The sequence below is a fragment of the Chroicocephalus ridibundus genome, chromosome 3 (genome assembly GCF_963924245.1).
Source record: "Chroicocephalus ridibundus chromosome 3, bChrRid1.1, whole genome shotgun sequence".
Lineage (NCBI taxonomy): Eukaryota > Metazoa > Chordata > Aves > Charadriiformes > Laridae > Chroicocephalus > Chroicocephalus ridibundus.
Genome location: NC_086286.1, coordinates 96,350,475 through 96,366,442, shown reverse-complemented (window position 1 = coordinate 96,366,442; position 15,968 = coordinate 96,350,475). Strand labels below are relative to the sequence as shown.

Here is a 15,968-nt window from a genome sequence, read left to right as displayed (position 1 = left end):
AAGGGGGCCTACAGGAGAGATGGGGAGGGACTCTTTATCAGGGAGTGTAATGGTAGGACACAGGGTAACAGCCTCAAACTGAAAGAGGGGAGATTTAGATTGGATATCAGGAAAAAATTCTTTACTGTGAGGGTGGTGAGACACTGGAACAGGTTGCCCAGGGAGGTTGTGGCTGCCCCATCCCTGGAAGTGTTCAAGGCCAGGCTGGATGAGGCTTTGAGCAGCCTGGTCTAGTGGGAGGTGTCCCTGCCCGTGGGAGGGGGGTTGGAACTAGATGATCTTTAAGGTCGCTTCCAACCTGAACCATTCTGTGATTCCGTGAAAATGAATGCATACAACTAGTATTTAAAATATGGTTGTTATTACATAGATTTAATGCATGAATACAAGAATTTGAAAAGAAAGATTTAATCTTTGCTATTCTGACATAGTCTCAGCAGTAAGTATAAAAAGAAAGACAACTTCATTTTAGGAAACTGTGCTTCTACAGTTGCATACCTTGTTTTGAGCAAGGTAAAAGGGCCTCTGAGAATGTCTGACGCGTTGGAAGGGAGATAAACTGATTCAGCTTAGTACGAGACATGAAAGGTGTTAAGCCTTCTTGGAATACATTGACTAAAGTAAATGAGATCTGAGCTAACATTTTAAATTCAGTTAAAATAAAGTGGTAGTACTGGTGATCAATAAGTCATAACTAAGCAATAGTCTTAATCCACTTTCCATTGATATTATTAGCATATTATCCTGGACCCAGGTAAAATCATATTAATGAAATAAGGTTATGGTGCAGCTGTCCGTTAGTTCTGCCATGAAGTTTTTAATTCAAATGACTAAAGATATAACACATTTTACATAATCTTGTACAAGTACCTTGCCCTAACTGGGAAAATCTAATGAAATCCATATGCCCAGGCCTTTAAAGTGGAGATGTAGATCAATGTTTTCCTTCAGGAGTGTGTTTCAACTGAATGACCGTCACGTGTACAGAATCCTATTTTACAGAAAAAAAAAAAAAAAAAGGCAATTCAGTTTTGTTGGTTTGCTTGGTATAAGTGCCTTAAATGTCACTTACCTACATCAGCGTCGGTAGTTCAGTGTCTGAGAGTGATTCATTGGAATAATTGCAATAGACTCTTAAATAATAAACTCACATTTCCCCCTTTTTTTTTTTTTTTGGTTGATGGGTGGGTTTTTTTCTCTTGATTAGAAATGCATCAGAGTTTGCTTCCAGAGTTGCTGTAGTTTGTACAACTTCATAATGTATATCTTGTGATTCAATATAGTATACTTGTTTTCTGGCTTTTTTGCTAGCTAGGCAAAATAGCACTTTATCACATGCTAAAAGTACCTGAAATTTTGAAGAGTTATTCTGATTTCTGGGTTTATTCATGTTTAGTTACAAGTCTGAAAAAAATGCTAGTATCTTATAGGAGGGTAAACATGTTTCATCTTCAATGGGATTTACATTCAGTATTATGAAAGGATTAGTTTTTACTTACTTATATGTCAGATACAAAAGTTGTAAAACCATTCTTTAAAAATTCGAAGATACCTACTTGAGTAATGCTTTAACTAGATACAAAGTAAACTAACTCATATAGTAGAAGTAGATGAGCTGTCAGGAAAAATCATCTCTACAAACCTATTGCAAGGTTATGGTAAATTACTAACATTATTTTCTCATATGGGAATTCTCAAATGTTTGTGCTGTCTTGCAAGTTTTATTGCAAGCAGGTAATGAAGAGGGAAGGAATCCAATTACTTTATGCACAAGGCATACAATTCCTACCTAATAAGAGCAAAGGAAGACTTTTATTCAGTAACCATAGAAGTGTTGATAAGCTCTAGTGAGTAAACTGCAAGTTGCTTTTAAGTAACTTAGAAGTGCTTTTTGCTAAATTGTATGATGGATCTCCAGCTTTCATAAAGCTTCTTGTAGTTAAGGTAGGGTATAGAAGTAAGAAATGCATGAGTAGCCAGATGTGTATGAAATTACAATGAATTTTTCATTGAAGTAGAAAATTGAGGAAAATGTGCAGAGTGGTATTTTTTTTGTGTGTAATATTAAAGTATTAAAATAGGAGCAGATAACTGGACTGGACAGGTGATGGATCAGATTTTTGACAGTGACTGGTATCTTGCTTTCGAGTAGGAGAAGTATTTACGGTAGTAACTTGTGACTGCTCTGACCAGAGAGTGTTTCTTCTTCAGAGCTATTAGTTATGTGGCATATGTCTTGCACCGTGTATGCTACCCCTTCTAATGCTCTCAGGTAATGTAAGTGAGAATAAGGTCAGTGTTAATCCTAAATACTGACGTTGAAACCTGATGCATTATTTACATGAACATCTTGTAATAGTGAATTCAGCAAAAGTTCCACTTGTTTATAAAGCATTTCGGGGGGGTTACATTTCTATTGTGTGTCATATGTCTTTTAGAACTGTTAAACCCTTAAAGTTTGCACATATGAAGATACTTGGTATAAGGTTACAGAAGGAGAAAATGGAAACTTGAATTACCTAACATTATTCTTTTTTTTTCTTCTTTACAAGAGTAGGAGACTCTTGTCTCCTACCCATCTTCTTCTACACTTAGGAGCCAAACGTGTACATGGGCACAGTGCTCACAGTGCTAAGAGTCAGGAGAGGACAAGCTGTTGTTTCACAGAGAAGGAGCACGGGTAACATCAGCGATAGCCCTCAAAGCATCCTGTTATATAGGTGAATTTAATAGGTGTGTGACTGTCAGTCATGGTGGTACTGACCCTCCTTTTTGTCTTGCCCATGAGATAACCGTATCCCTTGTAGACAGCATCATGTGTGCTGTACTGTAATCTTGGTACGGAGGAAGGAGGAAGAGTGACTTGGCAATGCTTTCATTATTTTTCTTTTCTCTGAGGCAGAATGAATTACTCATGTAATGGTTATCTCCAAAAATATCTGGCTGAACAAAATCTGATGAAATCCCTGACTGAGACATTGGAATTCCTACAGTACGCCACTTATGCTTCAGGTGTTAATGAATGTTCTTCACAATCCCATCTCCTGCAAAGTTGCTGTCTAAGTCTCTGGGAGAAGATACAGCTGCCCGTTCCAGGGAGTGGGAGTTTACCTTTGGATGAGTCTACTGCAAAAACTATAATGCTCGGATTCAGGGTATTGAGGTTTGCATACACTAAGCTTCAATGAGAAAACACAACTTGTGAATCACTGCGATTTGTAGGGCGAGTTCCATAAATAGGTTGATTCACTTGACTAACGTGCTCCTTGTATCTACTTGGTGAAGTCTATAGAATGCTAGAGAAAGGGAAGAGAAGGTGGTTATGAAGAAAACTGCCGAACAATGGTGAAGTATTGCTGTCTCTGTGTGTGTGTGTGTGTAGTCCTTGAATTTATTAAAGAGAGGCTTAGAGGTTGGCTTGTTTTGACTAGCAAAACAAAGGCTGATAGTTTTGCTGGTTTTATGCAATCATATTTCTAACGTGATGAGGTTATCAAAAGTATTATGTCAGTATTGCATGTGTTGATGGGATGAGTTCAGAAGGCGCGACGTCATATGGTATGGAGTATCCCTTCAGTCAGTTCAGGTCAGCTGTCCTGGCTATGTCCCCTCCCAGCCCCAGCCTACTCACTGCAAGGGCAGAGTGAGGAAAAAAGAAGCCTTGATGCTGTACAGGCACTGCTCAGAAATAGCCAGAACACCGGTGTTTCACCAACACTGGTTTAGCCACAGATCGAAAACATAGCACCATACTGGCTGCTATGAAGTACGTTGACTCCGTCCCAGCCAGACCCACACAGGCAATTAGTCTGCAAAATATATAGTATAAAATAGATTTCAGTTCTCTTGTTCTTGTCAACAAAATGTCCTTATTTACTAGAAAATTTGATTTCGAGTAACATATGAGAAACAAATCTATAAAATCAACCCTAGAACCTCATGTGTGAATAGAGTACTTAACAGTGTTACTTGCTGGTTTATTTGTTTTCAACTAACTCAAGGAAAGTGTTTCACATAAATTCGATTGAACTAGAACGGTATTATTAATGGTATATTGAAAACAATGCATTATGTGAGTTCAATAAGAGGTAGTATTTGTTTGTGTAAAACTGAGCTTTGTTTTTTAAATTGAGACCTAGTAGGGACAATTATTTTATTTTTTTTTCCTGGCCTAAACTAGTGTTCTTACCCTATTTTTCAAATTCAGCCTCAGGTAGCTTTTATTGTTTCACAAAATGAGTAAAGAAAGAATAATGGGGGAGAAAGAGGAATGCAACATTAAATGTAGGTTGTTGAATTACAAGTTCCTCTTTCATGATGGAATAGAAAACTTTCTCATTTTAGGTAAATTGGGAAGTTTTCTACACTTATGTTGTTTTGATCTTGTAAGGATGTAGTCAAGGATTTGAGCAAAATAAAACCCAAAACTTTGGTACGAATTTTTGTAATTTTTCCACCAAAACCTGATGAACTGGAAAATACTTCAAAATCTTAAAGATGAAAGGAAAGATGAGTAGGAAAATGAACAAGCTTGATAAGTGATTTATCCTACTATTTCCTAAGGGTAGAAAAATGAACAAGATTGATTAAATCATAGCCAGTATCTCAATGAATTACAAGCAGACAGACTGGTCTGGCTTCCACTGATGAAGGCATCAGCTCAGTGTGAATCTAAGAAAATTACATTACATAAAATTATTAAGCAGGCTTATGCACTTGCGTGCTTTAAAACTGTAATAAATTACAAATGGCCTGATCTTTTCCACAGTTGTCTGCTTTTGAATTTTATTTGTGATGGTTTCTTAGCACAAAATGTTAACCAAGTTGCAATGTGGAGGTATATGCAGATTACCAGCATGTGTAGTTGTATCCACTGATTTCCAGCCAACTGACTTCTAGTGACAGTGTGTGGAAAATAAATGAAGATCTAAATATTCATTTCTGTATTACCATTTTATTTAAATGGGAAAGAGATGAGTTTTCTTGTTTGTAGACATAATTTCTCAACTGTTCATTTTGTTAAATGTAAAGTTACAGAAAGTTTCTAACTATTTTTAAAATATCTGCGCTGTAGATACTAGAAGGTGATTTATCTTGTTACCTAAGGGCTACTTATGGGTAAGGCTTTAGTGCCATGTTTTGTCATACCATGTTTTTATGGTATTGTAGATGTACAGCAGGCAGGATTCAGATCTAGCAGGTATAAAATTGTCAGTTGGTCATCACTGGATACTAAATAAAGAATTAATCAGAGAAGAAACTTAGAGGGAATTATTTCCGTGATAGCAGCTTTACCAATTTTCAGTGCACAGCACACGTGTTTGTCTTATATACTTTTAATAACATGCAGTCAATACAGGTCTTAGGAAAATGTTATCCATTATCCAGTATTTTGACAATTAGTCTGCCTTCTAAATATTAAGTCAAAATTCAGATATTTTATGAAGGAACAGCATTTGTCTTAGGCTCCTATGTATCACGTAGTCTTTTCAGAAGAATAAAAGTAGAAATTCTGATCAGACAGTAGAAGAAAAAGCTACTCTTGACCTTAGTCTGTTCTTTCTTGACTCCTGTTAAGTACTCACCTTCCCGTACTGTAAGCGTTGCGTGCCTCTCAGGGGATCATCGTAGCAACTGTGACCTCTCCTGCAGTTGAACTTGATTTCCACCCCCCCACGCCGCCGCCCCCCCCCGGATTCCTTTTATTAAGTATGGAGTATGAATATTGCATAATATTCCCACAGAAGATACTTGCACTTAAATGCTGAAGCAATCTGAAGAGCTGCTAGTAAAAGATCTCTCAGAGAGAGCTTCAGGAAGGGGCTATGGTAGGTACAGGTGAGGCAAAATCCAGTAAGGAGGAATGATTACTCGTAAAGGAGTTGCTACAAAACCAATCCTGAAACAGCGTTTCTATGCATTAGGCACCACACCAGAAAAGACGGATGAGCCCCTGAGAAATCACAGTAGTCCAGAGAAGATTGCTTTTAGCCCCTTCCACTGGGAAAATTAAGAGATTATTAGTTAGGGTACCTGAAAGCATGAAAGGCCTTCAGCCTCGGCAGAAACATCTGCCAAGAGTGAATAAAATAGCTGATAATTCCTGCACACTATATCTCTTGAGAGAATCACAGAATTGCAGAATGGTTGAGGTTGGAAGGAAATTCTGGAGGTCATCGTGTCCAACTGCCTACGTGACGTAGCACAAATTGTCCAGGCTGGTATCCAGACAGCTTTTGAATTTCTCTGGGCAACCTCTGCCAGTGCTCAGTCACCCTGTAAAAGTGTTCCCTGATGTGTAGATGGAGCCTCCTGTGTTTCAGTTTGTGCCCACTGCCTCCGGTCCTGTCACTGGGCACCACTGGAAAGAGCCTGGCTCCAGCTTCTGCACACCTGCCCTTCAGCTATCGGTATAGAAGGCCTTCGTTTCTCTAGGCTGAACAGTACCGGATCTCTCGGCCCATGTGAGAGGTGTTCCAGTCCCTTAATCGTCTCTCTGGCCTGTCGCTGGACTTGCTCCAGTGTGTCTGTGTGTCTCTTCTACTGGGGAGCCCAGAACCGGATCACAGCACTCCAGGTGTGGCCTCACCAGTGCTGAGTAGAGGGGAAGGATCACCTCCCTCAACCTGAAGCTTGTTCTGGCCTCAGTTTAATTCACTGATATTTGCAAATAAACTGTTTTTCAGTAATCTCAGAATAATTTTAAGGCAGAGGACATTGCTTGGTTTCAATAGATACTGCAAAGTGAGAACAGCCTTCAAGTATGGTGTAGTGGCCATTGGTGACAACTGTGAAAAATGGAAATGTAAGGCCTGTATATCAAAGATGTTTTGATGCTCTGCTGTTTGTGAGGACAGTGTTTCAGAAGAAAGTACTAGTGACATAACGGTGATTTTGAATGAGAAGCTGTTAATATATGACCCGAAGTAAATATATGTAGGAATTGCTATAATCACGTGCTTAATAAAACCACGTATGTTGCTAAGACAACCTTGAATGTTGTAAGAAATAGTAGCCCCAGTAACCTTGAAGGCTCCACTTGAAAATAAATGCACAAAATTATGTACCTGTTCCTTTCTACTTGGCTTTTTAATAGCAGATTTTTAATGCTATGTTTGATTTATTTAATGTTGCTTAGTCTCCTATTTTTATGCAGCCTTTTTCCAAAGGACTCGACAAAGAATAGTTTAGCTAGTGCTGGTGTCAATACTTAAAAATAATTGCTGTGGGAGTAAAGCAGACTAGTAATAGAAACCGAGATGAATCCTAGTGCAGAAGGATTTGTCATGCTCTATTGCACCGCTACAAAATGCGGTAATTTTTAGATAAAGCAAAACACTAAATTAAACATTACGTTTAAGAAATGTCACTGGGTTGTTATGCCGTTTTTTGCCTGTTGCACGCTTCTGTGTGCAATATTTAGCTTTAACATCTCAAAAGACCACTCTCTACATAAAGCTTACTCATGTATGAGTCCTCTTGGAGCAAAACTGCTGAAGAGAAATTAAACATCACATTTCTCTTTATGATTTGTAATAAAATTTTCAAGTGGCTCTAGTATGACTTCCATTTTTGTTTTTTTCTAAAAGTTTCAACACCTTGTTTATGCCAGAATTATATAGGCTGGAAGGGACCTCTGGAAGTCCTCTGCTCCAGCCCCAGAAATATGGCGTGATCCTCTACTCAGAACGCTTTAGTAAGGCACTGCTTTTCATTCTACCTTCTTCAAGTGGACCACAGTACAGACGGGTAGCCCAAGATCCACGGGGCTGAAGAGAGAACAAGACCGTATTAAGAAATAGCATGGTAAAGGCGGGGGGGTGTTATTTAGGTGCTTTGTAAATCAAGAATAATTGTGTGCCTCTAAGTTTCTTGTTCTAACTCATCCCATTAGTGCCAACCTTACTTAATTTATGCCTAAGGGTAGGTGACTTTAGAGGGAGTCCCTGTCCATCTCTCAGTCAATACAGACGTTAAGCGTCAAACAAGCATCTTCTGAATTTGCACAAATTCACGCAACATCTTAACCAGGCATGAAGGCATACCGGATTTTAAAACTGTTTGAAGTCTCAGACAGGAGGATAGGAAATTCCACAACTGGTGTTTGTTATGGTGAGAGAATGGGGGAAGGAACGTAGCATTGCAAGTAAAATTAAGGGTAAGAGGAAGGTTTTTTCTCGATAGCTACTGGATATTGCTTTGCGTGACCACGATTGTCCAGATGAAGTGTTGGTAAATAGTTAGGTTACTAATAGCTTTTTTTTTTCATTTTTCAGAGTGAAGGTTAGTGTGTTGGTGAAAACTGTGTAGCTGTAAAGGAGCTGAATAGTGCTTTAAGGAGAAAATCTCCATCAGGGAAACGAATGCAGTATTAATGTCTAGAAATATTTGCTGTACTAACAAGCTTGAAAATAATTTTTCAGTGTTTCTTAATGTAACTAAGTGTGAAGTAACCTTAAGGCCTATTAGTTTACGTACTGACAAGGAAGCCAAATGGGAAAGAAACTGCTGATCAAGAAGTATAGTAATGATATTGAGAAAGGGTATCTTAAAAGATCTTATTTTTATAGACATTTGTATTTTTATACCTTTTATTTTCATTGCCTTCCTTATTTAGAGAGTGATGAAACAGAAATATGCATTTAATAATTACTAAAAATGTTCATTTGACAAAGCAGAGGAGCTAAGTAGATTATACCTACTGTAATTTTAAATTTTTAGTTTAGGTAATGAGATTGATTTGCTGCAGTAATATGTACTAAATAAAAGAGAGTGCTATTTGAACTCTTCTCTGTTTAGTTCTTACTAATGTGTGCAAAAGTCTTTTGGTTTCTGTGAGAAATTTGCATTTAAACCAATCCTGTCAAGCATTAATTTATTTCAAACTTGTACTTTTACATAGCTTGCATAAATCTAGTCTAGAGTAATGAAAATTTCCACATTTAATGTAATTCTAACAGTTTTACTTTTCAGTTTAAATAAGTAGTTGTTCTATATTCAGAATTTTTAAGCTGTTTAAGCAAAAAAAAAAAAAAAGTCAGTTTCATGAAATCAAGCAACATGTCAGAAATATTTTTTTTTTTCTTAGCTTTTGTGACCCATGGTGTTTCTTACAGAGTTGGAGAACAACCAAACATTCCAATTTTTATGATAAATTCTGTTCTGAAATACTCGCTGTTAATTCTGATTGATATTCATAATCATAATTTAAGTTTTATGGCTCATTTACTGAGGTATGGTCAATTGTAGAAAACTTTATTTTGAACAGTCACTTTCAAAAAATAAGCGAAAATTTACTTTCAAAACCATACCCGTTCTCATACCAAATTGAAGGGTTTTTTTCTGTGTAACATCGAGTACCGTTTGAAATCACTGTGCTATTCTTCAGATCAAAAAGATGAAAGTTGTAATACAATACAGAATTAGGGAATCCATGGAATATTTCTCCAGCAGGTGGTTTTGGTTTTCCAAACAATTTTGTCTTGCACAGGGTATGTAAAGTCAACGTGAGAATTTTTGGCGAGAGGAAGCAAGTATTTCTCTGAGAGATTAGGAAGGATCAGCTTGAGTGTGAAGATACCTGTTCTCTGGAGCTGCAGAAATGGAGTTCAGTTTGTTCCAGCTCTTTCCTGGAGGTTTTCAATAGGGGTTTGCTCACCTGAGAGGGGTGTCCGTAGTATGACAGGCTTCTGCTCTTCGCTTGGGCCATCTTTGAATACTCTTGAGTTTCCTCACTGCTCTGTACAAACACCAAGCTCGTTACTCTTTATCCCCAGTTCTCAGAAAGTAAAGGGTTACCTAAATAAAGAGAACTTTGTATTCATGTGTTGAGTTATGAAGTTCTCGTAATACTAAATACAAAGATTTAATGACTTCAGCACCCTCAGGAGCCTTGGTGACTCTGTCAAAGTCACGTTATGGGGGTGATAAAGGTGGGAACAAAGCAGGTTGTGTTGGTGTCAGCCCAGTGCCCAGCCTGACAGTGCTCTGCCGGCGTTACTCGGTAATCTGTTCTATTTAAAGGCTGTACTCACTGACTGACTAATCCACTTTGTGGTTTTGTGAGATGTATGGAGTAAATGCATATTAAATGCATGTAAGAGAATGCGTTTGTCATGTCACTACAATAAACCAGTTTGAGTTAATTTTTAAAATGTATGTTTTGCTGGATTTGGGTGATTAGCCAGATACTGGTATGAGAAGAACTATAAACAGATTTATGAAGTCATTTTCATGATCAAAATAATGTGACTACCATCTTACATTTTGAAGTTTCTAGGCAAGAAAAGACTAGGAGTTGCCTTTTCCAAAGGAGAAGGATGCTGTTATTTGCCTTCAGGTTTACAAAGGAAAATACCATGAACATAGATTGTGTCCATTGGTGCTTAGCATCTATAAAGTCCGCATGTTCTCCAGATGCTCTTTTCAGGAAAGCTAAATAATGTCATTACTCTGCTTCTAATTTTTAAATTTAAGCTTTTAAAAACTTAAAGTTTTTCTTCTCTTTAATGCTGCAGACCTGTATAGTTTGGATGCTGAAATTAGTTGATAAATCAAATTACAGACAGCTTCTTCCCTAATGCATGATATGCATTGATTCAGTTTAAGATTTCAGCTTATTTTTAACCTATCCTGGAAGTTAGATTTATTTAAAAAATGATTACATACCAGTGAAGTTATAATGATAATTTTTTACAGTCATGTGCCATGTCCTTTATGACTGCAGCTGTGATTCATTACAAATCACATTAATTATGATAAACAAATGTAGAAAAGGGCTTTTAGTTCTGGCATTGAAACAGCATCTTTAATGAGAATTTTTTAAGCGTTGTATCTTTTTCAGAGAGGTTACTTGTATTTAGTTTGTTGTTTTTTTTTTTCTTTTAAAGCCACAGAAGAAAGAGGATCAGCAATCAGAAGCTAAAGCAAGTCCAAAAAAGTCATCAGAACCCACTATTGACCTTTTAGGACTTGGTAAGCAAAACACAATTACCTGTTTTTCAGTCAAACATAGATATGTCGTTTTATATTTTAATAGATATACTTTTATTTTCTCCATGCTTACTGACAGTTAGATGAATTTGAAAACCGTAGGATTTGGTACATGAATTTGAAACTCTAAAGGAAAATGCCATAGGGATCTGGGTGTATCAATACTTGTGTTTTGCTAAGGAGAGTAATGAGCTCCTGTGGGAAGGGGAAGTTATCAAAGTGATTCTTCAAAGGGCTTGTGGATTGTGGTGTTTCAGTGTTTATGGTACAAGTGTACTTTTTAATGAAAATGCTGAGGTCATCTGAAGTGTATATCTGTAAAATATCTTATATCATAAAATCCCTATATCAGTTAAAAGAACAGTAACCTGCCTGCAGCTGACCAGTATCCTGTAAAACTTAATGCATTGGGCATTTCCGTGTTGTGTACTCACTGTGACCATCATTCATTTTCATCTTTTGTTTTCTGACTGGCAGTTAACTGTGTGTTTGACTTGTAAATAAACTCATTTGGACCCGAATAATTAAATTTGCACTGTCTGGCTATACTGTTGTGTTTTTATGCTTTTTCTCTGCTCGTTGAAGGCCATATTCATAAAATCTGTCATTCATTTATATACTGTTACTGTAGGCGTGTTTTTCCATTGGATAGAATCTTAAAATGGAACTGAAAGAATGAAATATTGCAATAACTATTTTTAATCCCTTTTATTGTTCACAGTTAGGAAAATTTTCGGAGAGTTGTGAGTGGATATTAGAATATTAAATTTACATCAATATAACGGTTATTCTTAAGTTTCTACATAGTTTTTACTATATTGGAGGAGGCTAATTAGTCTTTTAGATGTAATTATTCAAAAATCTTGAATTTGTAGAAAAATGCTTTGTTACTGTTTTTTTAATTTTTGATTTTAAGGTATGAATAATGTTGCAGCAAAACAATAAACGTCTTCCCTGTTTTAGAATTCACACTATCATTCAAAATGCATGTTATTTTCCCTCTGAATATAGAGTAGCTGTAAAGTTCTATTTTTGTACCCATTATGTATGTGTTGTGGTCCATATTTCATTCCAAGTTATCTGCTACCATAGGCAAGCAAATCTTAATTAACACAGTAGAAGTTAGATTATGGATGTAGAATGAACCTATTAAAAACAAAAGTAATTCAGATTTAATGGAAAGCTGGTTCTCCTTTATTTTCCTTTACCAGACCAACAACCTAATTAAGAAATAAAATTTAGTCAGTATGTGCTGCTGAGATTGTCAGGCTTCTGTATCCTTTTAGTCATGGTTTGAAAAGAATCTTGGTAACGCTGTTTTATGATATGATAATGAACTCAGATTGCATAGGCTAACTTGAGATGTAATATGCAATAGAAAGAGTATTATAATTGGTGTTCAACAGCTGTGCTTCTTCAGTGTTAAGGAGGCATGATAAGATACACAAAGGGCAAAGTTTATAATTTGTATGTTAGCAAAACATAATTTTAGAGGAGGGAGTGTTTAAAGATCTTTTAAGTAACAAATAGAAAGGTGGTGTAATAATCACTTGGATGCATCAAAAAGTGATGATACATCCGTATGTATTTTGATGACATGATGATGACATAAACGCTTGTGGCTTTTGCCCTTTTAATTTAAATTAAATTTGGCCTTTAAAGTAATTAACAGAAGATTTTAGTTCAGTAGTCCACACACAGAAAGGTGGGGAAATGGACATGTAGAAGCTAAACGTTATTACATTCTCCACAAGCAATAGTGTTAGTGTTCTTGCTGTGCAACCCCACATTCCTTCCCCCTCTTCCCGAGCTATGAGAAATCCCAGCCTCTTTCTGTAGACTAAATCTGAAGCAGCTTTTTAAGTGATCTCTACAATTAGTTGGATATTGTCCACACAGAGAGTGTGCCCTATTGAATGTGTAGGGACTTAAAATTGCTGCTAAAATCAATAATATGGGATTTTATACCATGCATTTTTAATATGGCTATTACAGGAAATGTTTTTCAGTTGGAAAGTCACAGCGTGCAAACCCAAGTTCTTCAGCACCAAAGTGATAGTGCTGTATTTTCCTCCCACTAGTGTTAACCTTGCGCTCTGTGCTGCTTGTTATTTTGGGGTTTTGTCTTACAAGTTAAGTATCTCCACTTGCCAGATCGATGTGCATGAAGACAGTTTTTTTTTTTTAAATACTTGCAAAAAATTGTATCATACTTATGTATGATAGTGGGAATCTTTTCTTGGAATATTACACAGGCAATTTTGGACCATTCTGTTTGTCAAGGTATGTCACTTAGAAATTATTTCAGCATGCAGAAAAAATGAAAAATTAATATTTTTAAACTATATTGCCTCACAGAATTATCAGAAAGAGGGAAAGTGCATTTTACATATTCTGCATCATTTACAGTGTTGAGATGTGCCCTTCATCAAACAGACAATTGCACGTTCTGGAATAACCGCTGTAGTAAATTATAATGAATGACCAAGAGAAGAGAGATTTACTATGTTGTTATCAGTAACTGGGTGTGTGGGGCATTCATCCGGTATGGTTGGGTGTAAAATATGGTATGCTGAAAGCTGTGTATCTGCTTGTGTCTGGGAAATATTCTCTGAAGGAATTCTCTGAAGTTTTGAGAGCTTAATCATGGTATGAAACGTAGCTGAATGTTGCGTATCTGAGAAACATACTTGGGTCAATACTGTCCAGTAAGTACCGAAGCAGCATGGTTGGTTGTAAGTTGGAAAGCTGCATTTATGAAATAATAAAAATACATTTATAAGTACATAAATATCATACATCACTTAACTAAGCATAATTTGATGATATATCTACCCAATATAAAAATTTTTGCAACCACTTGAGGCATACAGCATTGTTAGCTTTCTGGCTTTCCACATTTTATTTTAAGAATTATTATATAGAAGTAGCCTCCCAGTGAATGCTTTTTCACTTCCACAAAGGATTTAGCAGTAAATGAAATTTTACTAATGCAGTAAATAATTCCACAATAATTTTGGACAGAAAAACCTTGTTTGTATCTTTGTGCCACATTTTGTATTGAACTACTGAAGTATTGAACTGTTTCTCTCAGTTCTGCCTTTCCAGTAATTTGGTGTAATAAATAATCAGATGCGTATTCTTCCTCTATTGCAAGTCTTGGTATGGCTGTCATAAATGATTGTATATATAAAAATACATGGCAGTTTAGTAACCAAGGTCTTGTAAATAGTTTGCCCCGTAGGAAATGGGTTTCAGAAACATAATGCAAAGTTTAAGAGCAAGTCTTTCTTGCTGTTTCCTTTTCTTGCCGTCCCTTTGAAGCTCTTCTGCTGGTCCTTCTCACTGTTGGTACAGATAAATATACCAAGGATTAATGGTGTATATGAAAGCTTTCGTAACAAAAGGCAGCACTGAATTGGAAACTGTCATGTCAGGCATTAATAAAATATATACAGAAAAGCACTGTAAAGGTAAACTTTACTAGAACCCTTCATTTACTCAATATATCCTGGTAAATAGCATTTTGTTTCTGCTATCAAATTTAAACAATCTGAAATCAGAAGCAGCATCTGCTGCTGCAGAGCATGGCAGCCAGCAGTCAGATATTATCTGTCATCTTGTCATAAATTGTAAGAATTTGGGCACACCACAGCTGGGAGCAACAGTGAAGAACCAGCGTCTAATGACTTTCCACATCGCCTCCTCTGACGGCGCGTGGAAGCTCGGCCTTGCCCACGCCCTCGTTGCAGTGGCTTCTGCCGCATCTAAAACTACATCCCTTGCAATGGATGCCTTCTCCCGAAAAGTGGTGGAAGTACTGTTGATTAAAAATTAGTTGTTTCAGAATAATTCTGTGATGGCTGAAGCTACAAATTTCTCAAAATATTCAGGCAGGCCTATAAATTAATCTGATTTTTGCCTGTTTTCTGGAAGGGCTACAGCCATGTTTCCTTCTGTCAAATACATGCCACCTCTTCTAATCAGTTTTTATTGGTATGCAGCACAAGTTGAATGAAAAGTAATATACTTAGAATAATTTAGAACTCAGAACTCCGCTGGGTATCTTTCTTATACTGTAGAAATATTTTAAAATGAGGAGGGAAAGGAGGAATTGCTTCCTAATCCACAACCTGGTGCATTGAAGTTAAGAATATCCATAATCTCTGTATAGTAAGTGTGAACTATTACGTTGAAATACAAGTCTGTGTAGGCCTGCATGCATATATATATATTTAAATGGAGATACTAATACTCCTACAAGTAATAAACTGGTGTGAAAACACTGTTAGGTTTCTTCTGTATTTTGAAATTTAGTTCTTTCTGGAATCTTTTTGTTTCATGGGGAGGAAATGTTTTTGGCGTCTCTTTTAAAAAGATATAAATATTCCAACTCTTATATTTTTGAGAAATCGATAAGACAGGATCATTTGTTAAAACTGTTTATACAGACTTAAAACCGTGTTGTAAACACTAATTCAAAATGTCTGGTTTCTGCACCGATGAAGACAGGGAAATATTTATTTTTAGTGTAAAATTTAGTAAGAGATGAAAGGTATGTACATTACCAAATAACACTCTTACAGAAGCAATCTAGCAAAAACCTGGGTTTTCATAGTATTATTAAGTATTTATTAAATACTTGAAAAATACTATGTTCTTGCAAATGTGTTCTCTCGTGAATGTTCTAAAAATGTGAAATGCTTGTTTTAGTAAATGATTACATTTAAATTTTCAGTCTTATATGTTAAACTTTTTTACATTCAGGGAAACCGAACCACTTTGGAATATGACAAGAGGGATTTTTTTTTTAATACATGTGCCTCACTGAGAAAATGAGAACGTTAAATTATTAATTCCTGACAATCCTTTGCATGAAAATTATGCACGGTTCATTCCTAAATTTATCTGAAATGGCGAACCTTTGGGGAGATGTGTTTGGAACTGCCTGTCTGCAGAATGACCTCAAAAGACGC

The 15,968-nt window shown here is 36.4% G+C and overlaps 1 protein-coding gene across 4 annotated transcripts in view; it reads left to right on the top strand.

The window, feature by feature from the left end:
- Positions 1 to 15,968, top strand: part of SMAP1 (small ArfGAP 1) — a 100,186-nt gene that overhangs the window by 65,926 nt on the left and 18,292 nt on the right. For 2 of the 4 annotated variants that reach the window (XM_063330234.1, XM_063330231.1), the window contains one exon: positions 10,896 to 10,974. In XM_063330234.1, coding sequence (XP_063186304.1) covers positions 10,896 to 10,974 — 79 coding nt within the window. Of the gene's footprint in view, positions 1 to 10,889; positions 10,975 to 15,968 lie in introns of all 4 variants that reach the window. The other 2 variants (XM_063330232.1, XM_063330230.1) reach the window with 1 other exon arrangement.